The 19,765-nt window shown below is 36.2% G+C and overlaps 2 protein-coding genes and 1 long non-coding RNA gene across 4 annotated transcripts; 2 read left to right on the plus strand and 1 right to left on the minus strand.

Annotated features, from left to right (window-relative positions):
- Positions 1-656: 656 nt before the first annotated feature.
- Positions 657-5,580, plus strand: LOC105192645 (uncharacterized). The gene is made up of 12 exons (XM_019840155.2): positions 657-1,103; positions 1,349-1,498; positions 1,633-1,910; positions 2,095-2,287; positions 2,393-2,740; positions 2,903-3,043; positions 3,239-3,394; positions 3,483-3,629; positions 3,735-3,859; positions 3,980-4,157; positions 4,331-4,866; positions 5,078-5,580. Exons 1-12 carry the CDS (start codon positions 890-892, stop codon positions 5,327-5,329), a joined length of 2,718 nt encoding a protein of 905 aa, XP_019695714.1. The 5' UTR covers positions 657-889; the 3' UTR covers positions 5,330-5,580.
- LOC112588420 (uncharacterized) lies at positions 3,381-4,471 on the minus strand. The gene is made up of 3 exons (XR_003112841.1): positions 4,343-4,471; positions 3,612-3,755; positions 3,381-3,510 (listed from the first exon to the last, which is right to left on the minus strand). It is a non-coding gene; the product is annotated as an uncharacterized LOC112588420 (long non-coding RNA).
- A 1,061-nt stretch (positions 5,581-6,641) lies between the features above and the next one.
- On the plus strand, positions 6,642-19,692 carry LOC105192662 (receptor-type tyrosine-protein phosphatase mu). Of its 2 annotated transcripts, none has more exons than XM_025298295.1 (32): positions 6,642-7,199; positions 7,428-7,580; positions 7,719-7,993; positions 8,198-8,393; positions 8,484-8,831; positions 8,976-9,125; positions 9,308-9,463; positions 9,557-9,706; positions 9,826-9,950; positions 10,056-10,233; positions 10,500-10,567; positions 10,676-10,874; positions 10,987-11,105; positions 11,456-11,651; positions 12,033-12,335; positions 12,412-12,650; positions 12,782-12,854; positions 13,126-13,667; positions 14,196-14,464; positions 14,867-15,158; positions 15,385-15,472; positions 15,563-15,639; positions 15,848-15,982; positions 16,377-16,517; positions 16,605-16,802; positions 17,321-17,517; positions 17,597-17,703; positions 18,125-18,339; positions 18,592-18,720; positions 18,801-18,955; positions 19,206-19,341; positions 19,506-19,692. In XM_025298295.1, the coding sequence occupies exons 1-32, from the start codon at positions 6,986-6,988 to the stop codon at positions 19,578-19,580; spliced, it is 5,898 nt and encodes a 1,965-aa protein (XP_025154080.1). In that variant the 5' UTR covers positions 6,642-6,985; the 3' UTR covers positions 19,581-19,692. The 2 variants fall into 2 exon arrangements, with proteins under 2 accessions (XP_025154080.1, XP_019695713.2); XM_019840154.2 differs by having other exon boundaries at positions 14,864-15,158; positions 19,506-19,690.
- The last annotated feature ends 73 nt before the right edge of the window (positions 19,693-19,765 follow it).

Genomic DNA, 19,765 nt, shown 5'->3' on the forward strand with positions numbered 1-19,765 from the left:
TTTAGTGCAATATAATCAATATATATATATATATATATATTTAATCGATTTGATCATAAAATGTATATTGATGTATGAAATATTTTTTGCACGACACTGACGTCGATATATTTACCTGTTTTATTTTATTTAACCGTAAATGTCTTTTCCTTGGAAAGAAATGCGTGCCATCGCTTGCCAGCTGAGACATTTTCTAACAATGTTCCCCGTTTTACGAACAAAAGAAAACGCGTATATAAATGTAACACCACCAGTCGACTGTGTAAGAAGTGCAGCGTATGCGAGGACAGACATTTTTCTTTTTTGCGCCTCCTAATTTTTTTCAAAGTGCACTTATCGAAACGAAATTATGTTGCAACATTTTGAAATTTGTCTAAAGGATAAATCATTTATAAATATAAGCGTTCACGGTCGCGTTTACTATATATAAGTGTGGAAATTTACATTTACGACTCATGATGTAAAATGAGCTGAAATGTATGAAGTTCTTCAACACAACACGCACTTTTTCTACGTCCATGGATGCCTACGTGTACACACGCGATTCTTCTATCTTATTATTAAGTTACACAGACATGCGCAGCATTTCGGCAGAGTCTTCTTTTTGCTGACGAATTAGGTGGAGTCGGCGGTAAGGGTACTCATTATCGCGGTTGCGCTACAAGGAAGTTGAGCTGTCAATTGATTCCATGTGTTACTCAAGTGGTCATTCTTTTGCAGTTTAAGTAGCATAAAGCTAGAACTAAGAGTAAATCGCATTGGTAGAAACTTACCGTTCTTATTATATTTGTATTTCGTTCAAGTCAGGCTATTATGAGAAGAAATCCAGATGTTACCTCCATATATAAAAGAGCATAAAATATATATACATATATATGTAAAGTGAATAATGATAAAAGAAATAATGGCTGTGTTAATAGTGACTCTCCTGCTGACTCAAGTGATGCACGTTCACGGGAAATTGACCGTATTGCGTGGACCGCAGTATCACGGCTTAAGGGAATTGTTATGCGTTTCCGAAGATGATGGTAGTGCCTTAGCGTGGAACATCAAACATGAAAAATATACCTACAACATATTTAAATATTATCCGAATAAGGACCGTAAGTTAATCGAATAGTGACTTAATCAGATCATCGACATTTAGTCAGATATGTAATGTCTGTAACAAGTTGCACGTACGGGTTCTTTATGCGAAATTTCTCCTTTAGTCTCTGTCGTATGTATAAGAAAATTCTTATAAAACTCAATTGTTGTGTATTAATTGCATTAACTTTATTCCTAGAACGCTAATGTAATTTCGTTGCTTCATTCAGGACAGTTTATTTACCACGCGCATTTTTTACAGGATTTTACAGTACCTGCAAATTTAGGGCATCCAATGACTGCGAAATGAACAGGGACGAAAGCTGTTTGAAATTGTGGGACAGAGAGCATTGGGAGCTGACATATAGTATGGACACACCTATGGGTGCGGTATTTGATCAACGATGGGAAGGTAAATTTCGGAAGGTACATTTTGTTGCTCGGAAAACGAGAGCAATGTCTGTAAAGAGAGCAATATCTGTTGACTAAACTCTACTTAAAATAGTTTTAAGCAACATCGAGTATTTGAACATTTAAAATTTTCAGAATTTCAAGAAATAGAAATGTGGGCTTCCATAGGTTATATACAAATAAACGAATTTCCGACAAGTGCATTAGTATTTTCCGTTGCGTTTTCGGTTCGTGCGAAAAAAGATGTGCACATATGGATTTGCAGTAAAGAGAATACTTCTTGCCACTTCGCTGTAATAGGCGCTTATAACAATACGAGATCTGTGATTCGAAAATGTTCGATAGACAAACTTCAGTTTCCAACATATGACAAGGAAGACTCGGAATGTAAAATAGAACGTGACTCTATAAACGTAAGATATACAATCCGTTCCTGCTAAACCTGCTTGTTTTTCGCGGTATACGGAGAGGCAACTACACTTTTAATTATTTGTCGTGATTTGCGGCTGTCTTTGAGAGCATGATCCTGAAACATCTAAATTCGCAGAAAATGAAAGTTGATACAGAACATGTAAAGTTTTCTGGTATTTAATATAGCACACAGCATTATCTCAGTACGAATGGCGGACCTTTGTCCTTACGTGGGATTATGTAAAGCGGAAGATATCCCTTTATGATCCCGACCAATTAATTATGACATATGCGGATATGGAAAAGTATAATTACTCAACAATCTCTTACGAAATGTACTTCTCAACAGACAAAAGCACGTTTATTCGATTTCACAAATGTGAGTGTACATGCTCTAAGTACATTATTATTCGTTACTGCAGTTGCTGCAACAACCGAGTTACATGTACAAACGAGAAATTTAATCAACACGTGTTGATTTCAGACCATTTCCTTCACACGCGTAATCATAAGGCAACTTTAAAGAGCCCGACGTTTCTTTTAAGAGATAATGTAACATGTATACAACTGCTGATCGGTCTTTGCTCAGTATGCGATGCAGATATAGTCCTGCGCGATGCTATAAATCATAACGTGCTAGGATTGGCAACGACAAAGGGCTCGTCGGTTTCCGCCGCTCATGAACTGCCCATGTGGCAATCCGTTAAAGTCGACAGAAATTTATCGACGCCCAGTTATAATAGAGCAAAGATCGAGGTCATCCCGAGGTTGAGTCTACCCATCTTTAATCCTCTGTGGGCCATAGCGAATGTTCGCGAATGTCGTCCTAAGGGTGTGTACATTCTCAACTTTTCGGTCATTTGTTATATCTGCGATAATTGTTAACTGTAGCCATGATGTATATGACGTATATGATGTCTTCGATTCGAAGAGTTCTTCCGTAAATTAAATTTTCATACCTCGTTCTTCTTTAACAAAATAACTGTTCTTTCAGGATGTTTAAAAATGAGCACAAAGGACATTTATAGCGATCGAATTTATCGATATATGATTAACTTAACTTGCCAAAAATTATTTTACGAAGAACAATCTGTCGTGAATCCTTTATCGAGTGTTAAATTAAATGCGGAATTGGGTAATTATGAAACATCGTTATCTTCAAGTTCCGTGATTGAACTAATTGCGTAATCTTTCCGTTTTAAGGTCGTCAGCACGAAATGCGATGGGAAAAATTATCTCTAAATAGAAAAAGAACAGATAGTTATAGTGTTGTACGTCTCCCATACCTGTATATCTCTCTATATATATATATACCGCTCTTTCTTCTCAGATGATGAAAATTGTAATTTCGGATATATTGGACCGCAATGTTCGTTTGAGTGTCACAGTATGCTGTGGAGTGCTGTAAACTGCAAGGGAACTGCGATTTGTCATAAAAATGGTTGCACTTGTTCACCTGGGTTCATGGGATCCAATTGTAACCAATGTAATTTATTATTTCGCACGATAGATTAATTCTGCTATTTTACAATGTCGGATAATGTTTGTATATTTATTTGTCAATGCATTTCCAGCTTGTAGTGAAGGTTTCTATGGCCATGCCTGTAAAAAAAGATGTGGCTCGTGTCTTGAGGATAAACCGTGTGGTATAACTGGAGTTTGCCCTACCGGGTGTAAAAATATAGGAAAGTACACTTACTTACCTCCTTTGTGCCAAAAAGGTAACAATTCTCTGCAATATGCAAGGTGATCCTTCTTGTGCTCTCATTAAATAGATATGCGATATTCTTAGAAACAACTGTCTAATATGTTGGTTTTCTCTCGAGGTATTGATAAACTGGACAAACCTGAAATCACCTTTACGAATCAGACAACTATTGTAGCTACTGTTCCAATTAAGTGGGAAGAGGAATACGAAAAAGAAGAACTTTTTTATATATTCCGTATAAAAGTAAACGACATTCAACATTATTCCTTTGAATAATGCACAAAGTATCGAGAGTTTTGTTTGAGTTATTTGAGTTGCAGGCACATACAATTAAATAAATTTATTTTAATATTTTCCTCACAGTCACCGGATGAGCAATTCGTGCAACAAATATCGGAGAAAATATCAAACAAGTCCACAAAATTAATAGGCAGATTCAAAAACTTGCAACCAGACACAACTTATCAAATCATGTGCATTTTATTCATTTCTCTGGTGCAAATAACTAGCGACTGGAAAACTGTGAAAACTGAATGTAATCGTAAGTCGCAATTTGAATGATAGCTACACAACTGTACTTTTCTCAGTGTCTTACAGAAAAGGCGAGAGATACGCCAGAGTAAAATATTTGGCGCAAAATCACCGTAACTCAATCGTCGCAAATCAAGCTAATCGTTTATTTCAATTTAGTGTTACATACTATTTGTATTTCAGTGCCGTACGCACCTGGCAATTTCACCTATTCGTTCAGTAGCAACAGCACAGTCGATTTAGGATGGCTTCATCCTTTGAAGACGTGTGGTCATCATCTGCGGTGTTTTCGCATCACAATACAAAAAACTTGGTCAAATTTGAAAAATAGCTCCTTGCCTGAAAGCAAGACCTACGAGTATTTAATAACGCATTACATGCGCAATTATAGCACGCGGCTATATCTGTTGCCGTCCACGCGGTATAACATTTCCATTCAAACTGTGGCGATAACGAATGAGTCCAGTCACATAAATTCTTTGGAGATTCTGATGCCACCAAATGTAGATCTAGATCGTAAGCTGAAGATTTCCACGCAATCTGGTTCTATAATACAATTGCATATACCGAATGTACTGAACGATACGCGCGACAGCATTACCTACATTGTGTTATTGGAATCCAACATCTGTGAACAATTTGCAAAACTGCCAAAAAATCTTCTAGCGTATATAGGCGAGGATAGGATAAAGCATGTTCTGCAAGTTGTCAAGCGTCCGGTACGTACAATATCGAATTTATTCAATAACGAGTTTTCAAAATAAAGAACAATCAGAAAACTTTTATAAAAAAAAGTAATTACGTATAAAATCGTGAGGTGGTAAAAATATAAAACTGAAAGAAAAAAAAGATATATATATTTGTGTATGTGTGTATGTGTGTGTGTGTGTGTGTACGTATATCTTTTATGTTTATCTCTTTTTGTAACAGACTGAAGAGCTGGCTAATACGGTATTCACGATGAGTGGAGTTTATTCTGAAAACTGTCCATTAGAAAAGGGGGAATTGTATGAAATAATAATTATCATAACGGAAATCGACTTTTCTAATGAGCGTGTTATATTCATGAGAAAAACATCGTTCTACTTTGGTGAAAGTCCGAAGTATCATGAAGTGTGGCTCATCTGCGTCATATTAATATGTGCTGCAATATTTGCAGTTTTTTACTTTTATAAAAAATAGCAAAAAATAATATATTTATTTAAGCTTTAAGATTAACTTAGGGGGACTTATCACGTAATTTATATTATTTATATAATCTTGTTTTACGATATAATGTGTCCAGTTTTAATAAAAAAAAAAAGAGTAAATCTTTATACATAAAATATTGTAAAACGCAGTTGTAACGCTAAGTTAACTAACCTGCATGAACTGATATGACCTTCATGTGTAGGGTGATTGACAAGATTGACCCGTCCCAAGATAAAATTTAATAATAAACTTGAATAAAATTTTACCTACATAAAATAACTTCCTAGCACAATAAACATTATGCTTTTACTGGAGAACACCTTTTTTACTTTAACTTTTCGCCTTCTTTACAAAAAGAAACATTTGTTTTTTAAAGACTGCTGCTCTACAAGCATGTGAAATTTTTTCAAATTTGAAAGCCAACAATTCATAGATATCCATTGGCAATTTGGATTACATACGAGAATTCAATGCAAGAGGTGATTCGGATTTGAATAAAGTATACGCGCAAAAATTTATCTAAAATATATTTCTATAAATTGTATGTGAGAAGCTCTTAATTTTCCGTTACAAGATAATAATTGGATGTAGAAGCTGTCTTCAGAGTAAAAGGAACTTGATAGGCTGTTACTATTATATTTGCTCGTGTTTTAAAAGAATAAGGATAAAGTTATTAAATATACGCAATATTATTGCGTACAAATAATAATGACTTCGATCTGTGTCATCCAAGTAAATTAATGTCCAACAGAACCAAACATTTGTACGAAAAATATCTATATATAAATCCCGTCCTACTTCTTTCCACGTCATATATTTAAAGCTTTTTTTTTACACGTGTATATCACTGCCATATTGAATAATTTAGTATACATAGTTGCACAATTTATATGGTTTGTAAAAAAAAAGAAATGAAAAGACATTATATAAAGTGCGTAATGTTCCGGTGGAGTCCACACTTCCTTGATGCGTCAGTCGCGTTCAGCGGATAGAGAATCTGTTATCGCGGATTCACTAGAAGGAAGTCGAGTTCCTTTCCACCAGTTACTGCCTGAAACCGCCGTCCTCCGTTAGTCTAAATAAAGCTATGCCGAAATAATATAAAGTGTTCCGACAATAATTTGAATCTGCTATTGTTCTGCTGTTCAAGTCTACGTGTTGGGATCTTAAAACCAAGTTGTTCCTTTTGAATAAAAGATTGTCATTCCTTCTGAAGTGCGAATTAAAAGAAAGTGCGATTTTTCGTCTTTATTTTGGTTCTCTTTATTCTTATTATTTTCACTTTATTATTTTTTCTACATTTCTTATTTTATTTTAAAGGTGTTTGCAAATATTTGTTCACGCGATGTGATATGCACGTACAGAACTTCTAAGTTAATCATGTATAAACTGCATTAAAACGTTACAACTTTTATCCCGTAAATCCCTTTTATCACCTACAATTACAAAAAACGTTCGTTTTGCAAATAAAATTCCTGTGCGTGTGTGACAATGTCGAGAACAATAATCGATGTATTGGTGTAAACTGTGTTAATCATGTGTAAACTGCATTAAAACGTTACAACTTTTATCCCGTAAATCCCTTTTATCACCAACAATCACAAAAAACGTTCGTTTTGCAAATAAAATTCCTGTGCGTGTGTGACAATGTCGAGAACAATAATCGATGTATTAGTGTTATCTTTCCTGGTGAACTATGTGATACCTATTTTTGGAAATTTGACTACTTTGCGCGGACCAACAATTAACGGATGGAAAAAAGTGATATGTCTTTCAGAGGACGACGGAGGTGCTTTAGTGTGGAATAGCGATTTACGCTATAGTTACCACAAAACTTATATTATCGATACGAAGGCGAAAAGTAAGTTAAAAGATCAGCTTTTAATAAGATACCGAATGCTGTACTTACAAATATCAAGACCAAAAAAGGTTTCCGTTTTTAATAATTTTCATGTATGTAATAAACTACCTACGGTATATGAAATTTTACTATTAAACAGTAAGCGCAATAAATCCAATTGTAAAATGTTCAATGTTCTACTATCTCATTCGCACAATCTGCTCACAATTTGCGTATATATTATTTCAGAATTTTCTAGTACATGTGACGTGCAGAGCAGCCAGATCGATTGCAAACTGAACGACATCAATGAATGTTTGAACTTGTGGGACAAAGATTATTGGCAGCTCGTAACCTCATTAGATAAACCTATGGGCCCGGTGTTCGATGAACGATGGGAAGGTAAAAGTTTAGTTAGTCGAAAAAAAATAGCAATGTTTATAAATATAAATTGCGGATGCAATCGTTTACAGTTATCCACAACAGTAGAATAAAAGTAGATAAAAGTAGATTTAAATGACATACATTTGACATTTCCAGAATTTCCAGAATATTATTTCCATGTTGAAAAGATGCTTGAGGTCCGTTTACTTGATACGAACATGATACAGTTTTCATTTTCGGTACGTGCGGAGAAAGACGTGCACGTACTGATCTGTAACAATAGTTATCAAGACAATTTGTGTTACTGGGTCATAATAGGCGGTTGGTTCAATACACGATCTGTCATTCGAAAATGCTTGACGGGAATGCCTTCGATTGGGACATTTCCACCGCTAGACTCGCCATGTGCAATAGAACACGACAAACAAATTGTAAGATATCTTCCTGCTATTGTACAAGTTATATTCCTGCTAAATTTGTTAGCCTTTAGTTGTGGAATGGAATCTCACTAAAAATTAAAATCATTACACGTATCACTATTTATTTCGAATTTCGCAAACATAATTTTGAAGAACTTATGGCTCCAGTGAGTAAAGTTTGATAAAATATTTAACTGCTCTTGATATTCAATGTAGCACACAGCATTGGATCCATACGAATGGCGCACCTTTGTTATTACGTGGAATTCTGCTACAAGAAACGTATCACTCTATGATCCTGATAAACTCATTCTAACATATATGGATTCAGACATACAACGTGACGACATAAGTTTTAATTCCAAATTATATATCCGATGCTCTCCATCCTCGTCAGTTCGATATCACGATTGTGAGTATACATTCTAAAAATGATGTTCAGGCAGATGGTGCAACGACTAATTTACAAACACGGAATTTAAGCTGCAAACACTGTTTTCAGATTCGTATTTTTACACCAGCCAAAGAAGTGCAATATTACAGAGTAATTCATTTATTCTCAATACCAATGCTATATGTTTACAAATGCTGATCGGCCTCTGTGCTGAATGTGACGCAGATGTTTCGTTGCATGTTTCTTTTACTGACGAAGTCCTAGAAAATGTAATTGTAAAGGGCTCTTCCGTGGCGGCCCTTCATGGTTTGCCTATGTGGCAGTCCGTTAAAATCATAGTAAATTCATCAATACATGCTTACAATAGTTTGAAAATCGTAGTGACACCGAAACTTAATCTAATCACGCCTAACCCGATATGGGCGATAGCAAATGTTCGTCGATGTCCTTTAAAAGGTTTGTACGCTCTTAATTGATTGTTATTGTTGCAATAGTTATTAATTACAAGCATATATAATACATGTCTAAAGTAGAATTTGACAAGCACTCGACCCTTACAATTTCTTTTTTCAATAACAATATAATTGTGGTCTTCTCTAGGTTGCTTGAGACAAAGCGGCGTGTACATTAAAAAAGATTGGATTAGAGACCGTGATTATTTCTGGCCTAACTTAACTTGCCAAAAATTGTTTTATGAAGAACATACCATCGTGCATCCTTTATACCAACGTGACCTAAATGTGAAATTAGGTAATTTAATTAAAAGTTGTTGAATCTATTTTCCGTTAATGCTCAATTGAATATGAATGTATTTTTGAAGTTTTTAATGCGAAATACAAGAACAGGCAATTATTCTCCAAAAAGAGACAAATGATTATATAGTTACATATTCCGTCAAAGTTTCGTATCATATCGTTATTCTCTTTTCGTAGTTGGCGAAACTTGTCCTTTGGGATCTATTGGACCTGATTGTAAGATTCAATGCAAAAATGCTCTAGAAACTAGGGCTGATTGCAAAGCAGTTGTAATTTGTTACGACAATGGATGCACCTGCCCTGCAGGATATGTGGGCCCTAAATGTGGCGCATGTAAGAATGTTGAGACTTCAGTGCTAATTAGCTGCCGCCATTGTAAATATATCTGAATAGCGTTTGTGCTTAGTTAGCGAATTGTACTTCTAGCTTGTGATGCGAATTTATACGGCCATGCCTGTGCGCAAAGCTGCGGCTCGTGTCTTCACAATAAGACGTGTGATCGAGTGACTGGAGAGTGTACTGGCGGATGCGCAAATTCGATAAATTTCGTTTACGCACCACCTTTGTGTCAAATAGGTAACACTTCTCTGCTAGGAATAGCAGAGAACTTCCTTTTGTTATGTTTACTGAGTATATCTGCCATATATCTAGTATACTTCTAAAAATAAATCCTCAGTATACCGATTCTTTTCAAGGTATTGATAAACCGAGCGAGACTCAAATTATTTTTACGAACCAAACGACCATCATAGCTAATGCTCCAATCAAGTGGGAGGAGAAATACGAACGAGTGGAGCTTTTATATTCATTCGAAATTAAAGTAAACAGCGTTTGACACTACTTCTTCGAATAATTCATAAAACGCCGAAAATATTTTTCTGAGTTGAAAGCAGATGAAACAATTCTGTTGATGTTCTTCTCACAGACGCCAGACGGGAGTTTCAAGGATCAGCAACAGTGGAACACATTTCAAGATAGCACACAATTAGTAGGCATCTTTGCGAACTTGCAACCTGGCACTACCTATCAGATTAGATGCATTCTTTCAATTAACGAGTCGATATTGTATGCAGATTGGATAAATGCCATTACTGATTGTAATCGTAAGTCGATCTTACTTTTGCCTTTACTTTGTTACCTGCTTGTTATTTGATATGCGCGCTACGTATTAGACGTTGGAATTGTTAGAAAAACATGTTACTGTCTTAATTTGTTACCCTGTGAAATAGTATTTCCATTACTTTCACCTAACGAAAAGTCAGAAGACGCTAATGTCGCGATGAAAATGTCATCTTCGTTTTCTTTCCTTTCTTATCAGTTACAACGACGTTAGTTGCGTAACGTAATTCATAATTTTTTAACAATTTAGTAATCACAAACTTCCACATAACACCTAATGAAACAAGCTTAGAGATCAGCGTAGACGACAACGAAAATGTAAGTAGACATTTTGTGATTCAACGTAGGGATATGTCATTCCTAAAATAAGTTATCTCATGTGGTCAAGTGCATTATATCAGTACAATATCAGCCTTCCCATGTCAGCAAATGTATCCGTGCCCGCTGGATTCGTACGTTGTGCTATACAAAAAGAATGATGATGAAAGTGACGGAGGAACACCTAGAGCGATTCCGTATTTTCCGTATACGTTAATAAGTTTAACTCCATATACAACTTATAATGTAATCATATCCCATGGAACTAGGAACGTATCTTTCGAGAGAATTCGTACACACGAAGGCGGTGAGTTTAAATATACTTTCAACGTTTCGCGAAAAATTAATATGCACAGAAATATTGTTTAGCATATATATCCCTTGTAAATGATCTATGTATATATATATATATATGGCAGTTCCATCGGAAATATTAACCTTCCAAGCAATGCCTCTGTCAAGTTCGCAAGTCAGTTTACTTTGGACACCGCCAGGACAACCAAATGGAGAAATAAAAGAATATGTCGTATACTTGAAGGTGCGTTAAAAATATCATCAGTAATAATTTAAGATTAGCTACAAATAAATTAGCAAACAAGTCATATAATAGTAAACAATGCTCAGTTAGTCTTTTTTAGTGAATTACGATAATTTCAAAAATTCTTAGAATATCATAATATTCAAGATATTGTAATACAATCGTAGTCTTAGAGATATGATATGTATGTTATAAAATTAACTTTGGCTAACTTTATAATTTGATAGATACATTGATAGTTCGTGACTGAAGTAAACTCGAGTATCTTTGTGCTAATTTTACCTATAATTTTGATTTTTTCGTAATAATCATTTTCGGTATTATACGCAGGTGTCTTATAATAATTTCAGCTTATACAGTATTTTGGCTGTCCGAATCATCAACAACCTTCACAAAATAATTACACTATTGTAGAAAGAACAGATAAGACTAAAGTTACACTTTCTGAATTACACGCATATGCAATGTATGATGTGCTAGTTGTAGCATACAATTCACGGCATTCAAGTGAACCTGCAAGGACGACATTTCATATGAATGCATCGAGTATGTGCAACATTATTATTTTTTGAATATTTACAATGTAATGACTTTTTGCTAGTTCTAAATACTCTAAATATCTACTCTAAACATATTCTAAATATTCTAAATATCATTTATTTGTCTACGCAATCGTTTATAAATTGATCTAATAAATTGATTTGTTATTGATTATTAAATTCAACGTTTCAAGTTATTAATTTCAATTATAGCTTTCCGTATAAAAATATATTTAATTACGGGAGAATATTGTTCAATTAAATCGACGTGATTAAAATGAAAAATTTATAAGGAATTTTGCATGAGTCTTAAGTGCACTTTATGTCTATAATGCATGTAATCAAATAAGTTTATGAGATTAAGAGATAACAGTGAACAATTTTATAGTGATACCGGCAGTTACGTTTTCTAAAGTGAAAATACAAAATTGGATATTATCGTGGAGCCTTCCTGAAGATTGTACAGCGATTTTAGGACCATTAGAGGTCGCTAGAATCGAAATACAAGGAGTTAGTGAAGGGATTAAAAATTTCAATGTGACCAAGAATACACAAATTACGTATATTGATTTGCATGATGTATTATACGGTGCTGAACGATACGTTGCAAAAATTTTTGCTTTAAGAGACTTTGGGCACCAAGTAAATACTTCCGCTTACATAGAATATGAGTTCGACACTCCGTCTAAAGGTAAAACTTGATACCACTTTTTATCTGTCATTTCTCGTCACTTCGTTTAATCACGTCATCATTTTTTATCCAACAGCACCTCCTAAAGTTAATAATCTCGAAGTCGTGGAGATTGATGATCAGAAAAATATATATTTAAGGTGGCAACGTCCAACTCCACCTCTTAATGGGGTATTAAGTAATTATGGCATCATCTTATGTCACAAATATTATACTGCAAACTGCCACGTAATTCGAGTGCAACTAGATGAAAATTGTGAATTATATACCGATTATATATGCAAAAGTTTTATCTACGCGAATGAAAATATTCAAGTAAGGAAACACTATACTCGATGTTTTTACAAAATGTGAATAATACAAACAATGATACGAGTATTATTCGACAAAAAAATAGGTTATGCGTGATATTCGTACATTTACAGAACGTAAGACATATTTTTCAGGTTGTGGCCTATAATGTTGTTTCTAGTAGAAGTTCTCCTGTTCCTGTGACTAATGAAATGCTTAGTGACACAAGTAAGACTTTAGGGTTTTGAAAATTTATAAAAAGTTGCTCATGAAAAAATATAATTTATAGTATTATGTTTATATATTGTTATACTTTTCTTTTACTACTACGTAGTCTGACTATGTCAGCCAAAAGAAGCTAATAGGTGGTTAATTTTATGTCGATCCTCCTAGTCACGTTGTACACATCTGAAATAAGTGCCTGCAATTTCTCTAGATTGAATAATAATTCGTAGTTGATTATTGATTTCCGTTGAACAATATATTCTGTTTGTTTCAGCGCCGGATGCACCTCGCAATTTTACTATTTCTGTCGGTCACAATAGCGTAATTGACATGAAATGGTTTCATCCTTGGAGGACAGGTGGTCGTTTGCTTTGTTTCAAGATCACCATAGTGCAAATTTCGTCATATTTGACAAATAATTATCGGCGATCTGCCGAGAGCATGCCGCACAAATTCGATGTGATGAATTACCAACGTAACTATAGCATGCAGTTATTTTTATTGCCGTCGACACAATACAACATTTCTATCATATCCGTAACGACAAAGCGCAAGAACAATAGCACGAGCCCCTTAAATTTTTGGACGCCATCTACCATAAATTTCAATGGCGATGTAACATTCGATGTGCACGAGTCTGATATTACGATCTCAGTGAATGTTCCGTCTATTGTGAACGATACACTCAACAGCATTTTGTATATTGTAGTTAAAGGTCCTAATCCTTGCAAAAATTATTTGCCACCACGTAAGGATTTGTGGGAGCAAGCAGGCATGAAGAAATACGATATCGCTTGGCAGGCTGTTGCAGTTTCGGTATGTGTAGATCTTTATCATAATGTATCGAATTACGTAACTGCAATCGATTGTCGAAGCAACCGATTTCGATACATATTACAGACGCTGTATAAGTCTTAACGTTTATCTGCTAAAGTTTCCTACGGTCTATCAACCATTTACATATGTGCGTAAGATTGAAATTTCACAAATAACAACAATTATAATATTACATCATTCGTGACACGCCTGGTGTATGTACTGAGAATTTGTGACAACTAATGTCTGTATATCAATCATCTGTATTTTGTGTGTATGTGTTGAATGCACAGTTTAAATAATAATTTTAAATTTACAAGTATCACATACATACACATACAAATTTATGATATTGGATAAACAAACCTTGATCAAACGTGCAGAATTAATTTGATAATAAAAATATGGTGCGAAATATCAAGATAGAATTGCCTCGCATCCAGTCAAGTTTCAAACTACGATTAACGCCTACAAATATTCAACCAAGTTCTCAATTTTTTTTTCTATGCTTGTTCATAATGGTGGCAGACTAGTACTGTTTCCTCTAATGGCATGGTATTCACGCTTGGCAATGGAGAAACTCATGATAACGCCACCAACTGCCCATTGAAATCTGGAGAGCTGTACAATATATTGGTTATCATAAGGGATTCGAATTTTCCTTATCAACCAATCACGGTCACAAGGGAAGTATCGAGGCGTATCGGTGAACCGATCCCGACCTCTCCTCAATCCTGGCTTATACCTATTCTAATAATCATCATCGTGGTAGTTGCAGCTGTTTACTTTTACCGAAGGTAGTATATCTTCTATCCTCTATATTTCTATTTTATGAAAAGTTACAATAATCTTGATCATAATGAGACGCTCGTTAATGAATTCGCTCGTTTCTTAATTAGAGTCATTTCTCAATTTGACGAATTGAATATCATCAAGTATTGGGTCTGTTTGAAAATTCTTGGGTTTGATCTTCTGCCTTCTTTGAATGGTAAACCAAGAAGTTTATATGTAGAAATGCCTCCAGAATATCAGGAAATGGATTATATACGACGGAAAAAATTATTCAGTATAATTGTATAATTTGTTTCCTTTGAATTTAATCGTGTCAAATTTGTCTCGAAAGTCGAATCGAATCTTTTGACTGGCCCAATATGAGTTAGTTCTAGCTTCGCCGTAACGTAGCGTGTAATTGCTAGAAGGAAACAGCAGAAGTCGAACAAGCAGCTAATGTTGCAAGACGAGATGGCCCTGTCGCAAAACATTGAAACTTATGAGCACGATGCAAAGTCCGTGATATCAGACTCGAAGCAGGCTCCGTCGACTCCATCCGACAGGCAATCCCTATCGCGGGCAACCACTCCAGACGTCCCGACGATCGAAGCCGAGAATAACGACGAAGAAAAGGAAATGATATCATTGATGAAGGTAAAGGATTTCGAGGATTACGTCAGGCAAGCGATAGAGTCCGGATTGTTGGACAAGCAATATGAGGTAAGTGCTCACGACTTCGTTTCGAATTTTAACTCAATCGATTGAATTGCCGCTCGACTTGTTCGAGAAATTAACGTCTACGTTCGTTAAATTTACGTTGAACGTCTCGATTAATTTCAATTCCTTGTATGCGTGAAAAGAGGAAGAAATCCGTTTGCTATATTATTTGTATATTGTTAGCTGCAATCTGTGATCGTGTAAATTGATCTTGCGACTTTCTTTCCAGACATTTCCGAGAGGGCAAACGCAGTCGTGGGACTACGGAAAACTGCCGCAAAACAAAACCAAAAATCGATACGGCAACCTCATAGCATGTGAGTAGAAAGACAATGCGAGCATAGTTGTTCGTGTTGTATGACTGCGTTATTGCGACGATTATAAATAATCGTACTTGTGACTTGTAGATGACGAAACACGCGTGATACTGAAGAAACTTCCGGATGACGCTCACTCCGATTATATCAATGCCAACTATATCACCGTAAGCCACAAACAGCGATAAATATTTCTACTCCGAAGCGCACGTTGGAAAGTTATTATTCGCTTATGCGCGTTCGACGGCGTTAATTAAACAACTGTATTATTTTGAGATCGAATTGAATTTCAAACAAAAAAGTATAGAAAATAATTACTAATTTTCATATTAATGAACTCGAATCTCATATAAACAATACAATTAACGCATGTAGGGTTACAAGAAGAAGAAGCGTTACATAGCAACGCAAGGGCCTAAACCCAACACGGTCGTGGATTTCTGGCGCATGATCTGGCAGGAGAAGGTTCTCATTATTTGTATGCTCGCGAACGTCATCGAAAATGGAAAGGTGGGTATTCTATGCGAAATTAGAGTATAATCGAAACTGAGATTCAAGCGTTGCGACACGTAAAAATGACGATCACGCCTCGCAAAAGTCGACCAACTTTCGGGTCAGTCAACAAGTTCAATGCAATTTTCGATACCATCTTTGACGGTAAACACGTCATTTTCGGTAGATATGAGAGACGAATGAGATCAGAATAACGGTGAGAATCATAGACAAGAACGATAATTACTTGGTTGATAAATAATTCCATAATATTCCCACTAAATGCGATAAAATTAAATTTGGCTCAAAAGTCAAGCTGAACTGTTCAACTGATCCAATAAAATGAAAGCAGAATCGATGTTCATCTTTTCACCGAAAGTCACATCGGTTTCGATTTTAACGAACTTTCCAGACAAAGTGCGAGCAATACTGGCCGGATATTGGTAAGAAGAAAAAGTACGGCGAGATCATCGTCCTGAACGCAACGCACAACGTTTTCGCTGATTATTGCTTCCGAACTTTGCATATCACTTACGAAAAGGAAACTCGGAAGGTATCTATTGAGTTCTTATTCAATATCAACATCGCGACTAAAATAATAAGACGTTACTTTCGCTAAATCGTACGAATCAACAAACAGGTGGAACACCTGCATTACACGGCTTGGCCGGATCACGGTGTGCCATTATACACACATTCTGTGGTCACCTATTTGAAGAAGCTATTGGCGACACCACCCGGAGATGGGCCCGTAGTGGTTCATTGCAGTGCTGGAGTCGGCAGAACCGGGACCATCATCTTGTGCGACATTTGTCTTCATCGGGCTGCAGCCGAAGGGGTATCGCTTTTACTACTACTAATCCTATTCAATTAGAGCACACAGTTCTCTCTCCAAGGCTGATATAATCATGTATAAACGTGTGTAATAATGTCTAAATTAATCGTGTCGATAACTTGATTATCTCAAACATTACTCTGGCGCAGGAGTCTTTCGAATATTGCTCAGACGCCCGAATGTTCGATTATTTCAGACATAAGCCGAATATTACATTATTCAGTTAAATAATTAAAGTTCGAAATAATTATAGATTATCCATCCCCTCCTCCAAGTTATCGAATTGTTAACCAACGAACGAAAGAGAGACCGAGTTTTTCAATCAATATCCATGTGTGTGATATTATCATTTAAATTCCGTGTACAAATATGAACGGATCTGAAGTTTGTTACCAATGCTATTAGTTAAATGAAACATATTTGCATCTTAAGCATTCCTCTAGGCACTTCTTTGTTAAATTGAATGCTCGTTCTTATCTCGCGATTACGACAAGCGATTTTAAATCAATAAAATCGTTTAGGTGGTCGATGTCTTCGCTGAAACGGCATCTATCAGGCGCGAACGAGCAAACATGGTGGACAATAAACAGCAATATTTGTTGGCGCATTTGGCGTTGGTGGAATGTTTGCTTATTATCCCAACTACTCTGCCGTGTAACGAGACGTTACCAACACGAATCAAAGAGTTGAAGAAGCAACTGCCGGTCCAACAGCAACGGTACTTTTCATCAATCGCTCAGTCTCGAAATTAGGTCCTTGTGCTCACTTGCAATAATTAAACGTGCGATAATTTCTAGATTACAGGACACTGCGTGGCAGGACGAGGCTCTACGACCAGTTACGTCTCCGTTGTCATTATCGGAACGTAATCGGGCGAAGAACAGATTCCCCGAATTGATTTCAGGTTTGTCCGAATCGTGCAAAAGTATTTTCGGAACTTTCGATGGGCAAATGCAGATCGAAATGTTACGTAGATTCGAGAAAATATAATTCTCTGTCTGTCTGATGATAATCTGTCTATTAATGTCTTGTATTAATGCTTGCCGTGCATTTAAAGAATATCTAAATGTCAAGATGCAAAAATAGATCGATATAGATAATTAAAAATGATAGTGATAATTAACATGATAGGAATATTGGAACATCGATAAGAGGAGTATTCGTTTAATTAATAACGAAAATTACATTTAGTTAATTAACGATCGTTAATTAACGTCGTTAATTAACGACATCGATCTATTCTCGTATCTTGACATTTAGATGTGCTTGAAATATACAGCGTATATTAATACAAAATATTAATAGCGGATGGTTAATCTGTGCAGATAAGGTGAGCAGAATATATTTGAAAAGATATCCGGCGTCGGACGAAGACAGCGATTATCTCTCCGCCGTTTATGTAGACGGCGTGAGACTTCAAAATCAGTATTTAGCCACGCAGCTTCCTTTGCCGTCGACAATCAACGATTTCTGGAGGATGATCGCTGAATTCAAAGTGGAACTCATCGTTATGCTACAACAGCCCGATCCTGAGGACTCGGTAAGAGACCTTCTTACTGTATGCGTATTGGTAAAGTACTGATAACATTTATATAATCTGCCTTTATAACTTATTAAGAAATAAATAATCACTTCAAATTTATAAATAATCCATTTTTACAAAACTCGGAAAATAAAATTGAAAGAGAATTCTTTTCCTCTTCGCGTCGGCCATTTCAGTCAGACAGAGATTGCAAGCATTTGCAACGGAGATGGTTGCAGACATGAATGAAGTGTGATCTTGAATTTTCAGAGCTGCTGCGCGATCGCTCCCGCGAGCGGCGAGTTTAAGCCGACTCCGTACTTGAACATTACGGCGAAAGAAATCGTAGAGTCGGAGAATTACACATCGCAAAAGTTGCTGCTCATTGATAATTCGGAGGTAGAAAGAATCGACGCGATCGCCGGACATATTTTCGTTTTCGCCATCGACCACCCAGCTTAACACGGCTTTTATTGCAGAAACCTCCTCGGGAGCAATCCGTGACCATATTATGCTGCACGGAATGGAAACCCGGGCGGAATCAACCACCGCCATCGGTCATGACGATGGTGACGTTCTGGCAAGCAACCGAGAGAATCGCGAGAGCCAGCGGACCCACTGTCACGCTTTGCCAGTAAAGTCTACAATATCGCTCGAACGACGATAACGCGTCGAAATGCCGCGTATTTTTGGAAGATAAAAACACGCTTTCTCCCTCCCCCTTACTATCTTGCTTCTCTTCGTTTATCAACAAGCAAAATCGCCGTGCGATGGATTGCAAAATCTTTTCAAATGACAAATTCTAGATAATTCGCGGGGGTGTGCGCTTATCAAGCGACGCTTTGCAAAACTGCTCTTATAAATAAATAATAAAAATCTTTCAGCGACGGAGTGACCGGGTGCGGTCTTTACTTAGCGCTGAGTTTTATGCTGGAACGAATGGCCGTCGAGAGAGAATGCGACGTTTGTTTGGCGGTGCGAGCAGTTAGACGATCGAGGCCGGATTTTGTCCGATCTGTGGTAAAGTATTGATTTTTCAGCAAGGCAAAGAACCGAGAAAAGTACACAACGATCAAAAGTATAATAAAAGTTTCGATATTCGTCGGCGCTGTGTGCTCGAAAATGAAATTCATCGAAAATTTCGAGATACACTGAAGAATCAGGAATTTTTTTTTAATTTTCAGGAATATCTCGAGTATCTGTACGACGCCGCGTTGACGTATCTGGAGTATTTCGAAACATACGCGAATTTCTCATGAGATAAGAATAAATTATTTAAATTAAGTTAAATTGCCGGTAAACGCTAATGCGTGAAACGGTAAACCATGTTTTATCTATTACAGTTTAATTAATGTAAAAAAAAAAATACCACAAACGCACAACACAGCCGTATACAACACGTATGCGATAAAATATCGACTTGTTTTATGTAGCAAGATAAGGC

Source organism: Harpegnathos saltator, unplaced genomic scaffold, assembly GCF_003227715.2.
Source record: "Harpegnathos saltator strain DR-91 unplaced genomic scaffold, Hsal_v8.6 scaffold213, whole genome shotgun sequence".
In the NCBI taxonomy this organism is placed as follows: Eukaryota; Metazoa; Arthropoda; class Insecta; order Hymenoptera; family Formicidae; genus Harpegnathos; species Harpegnathos saltator.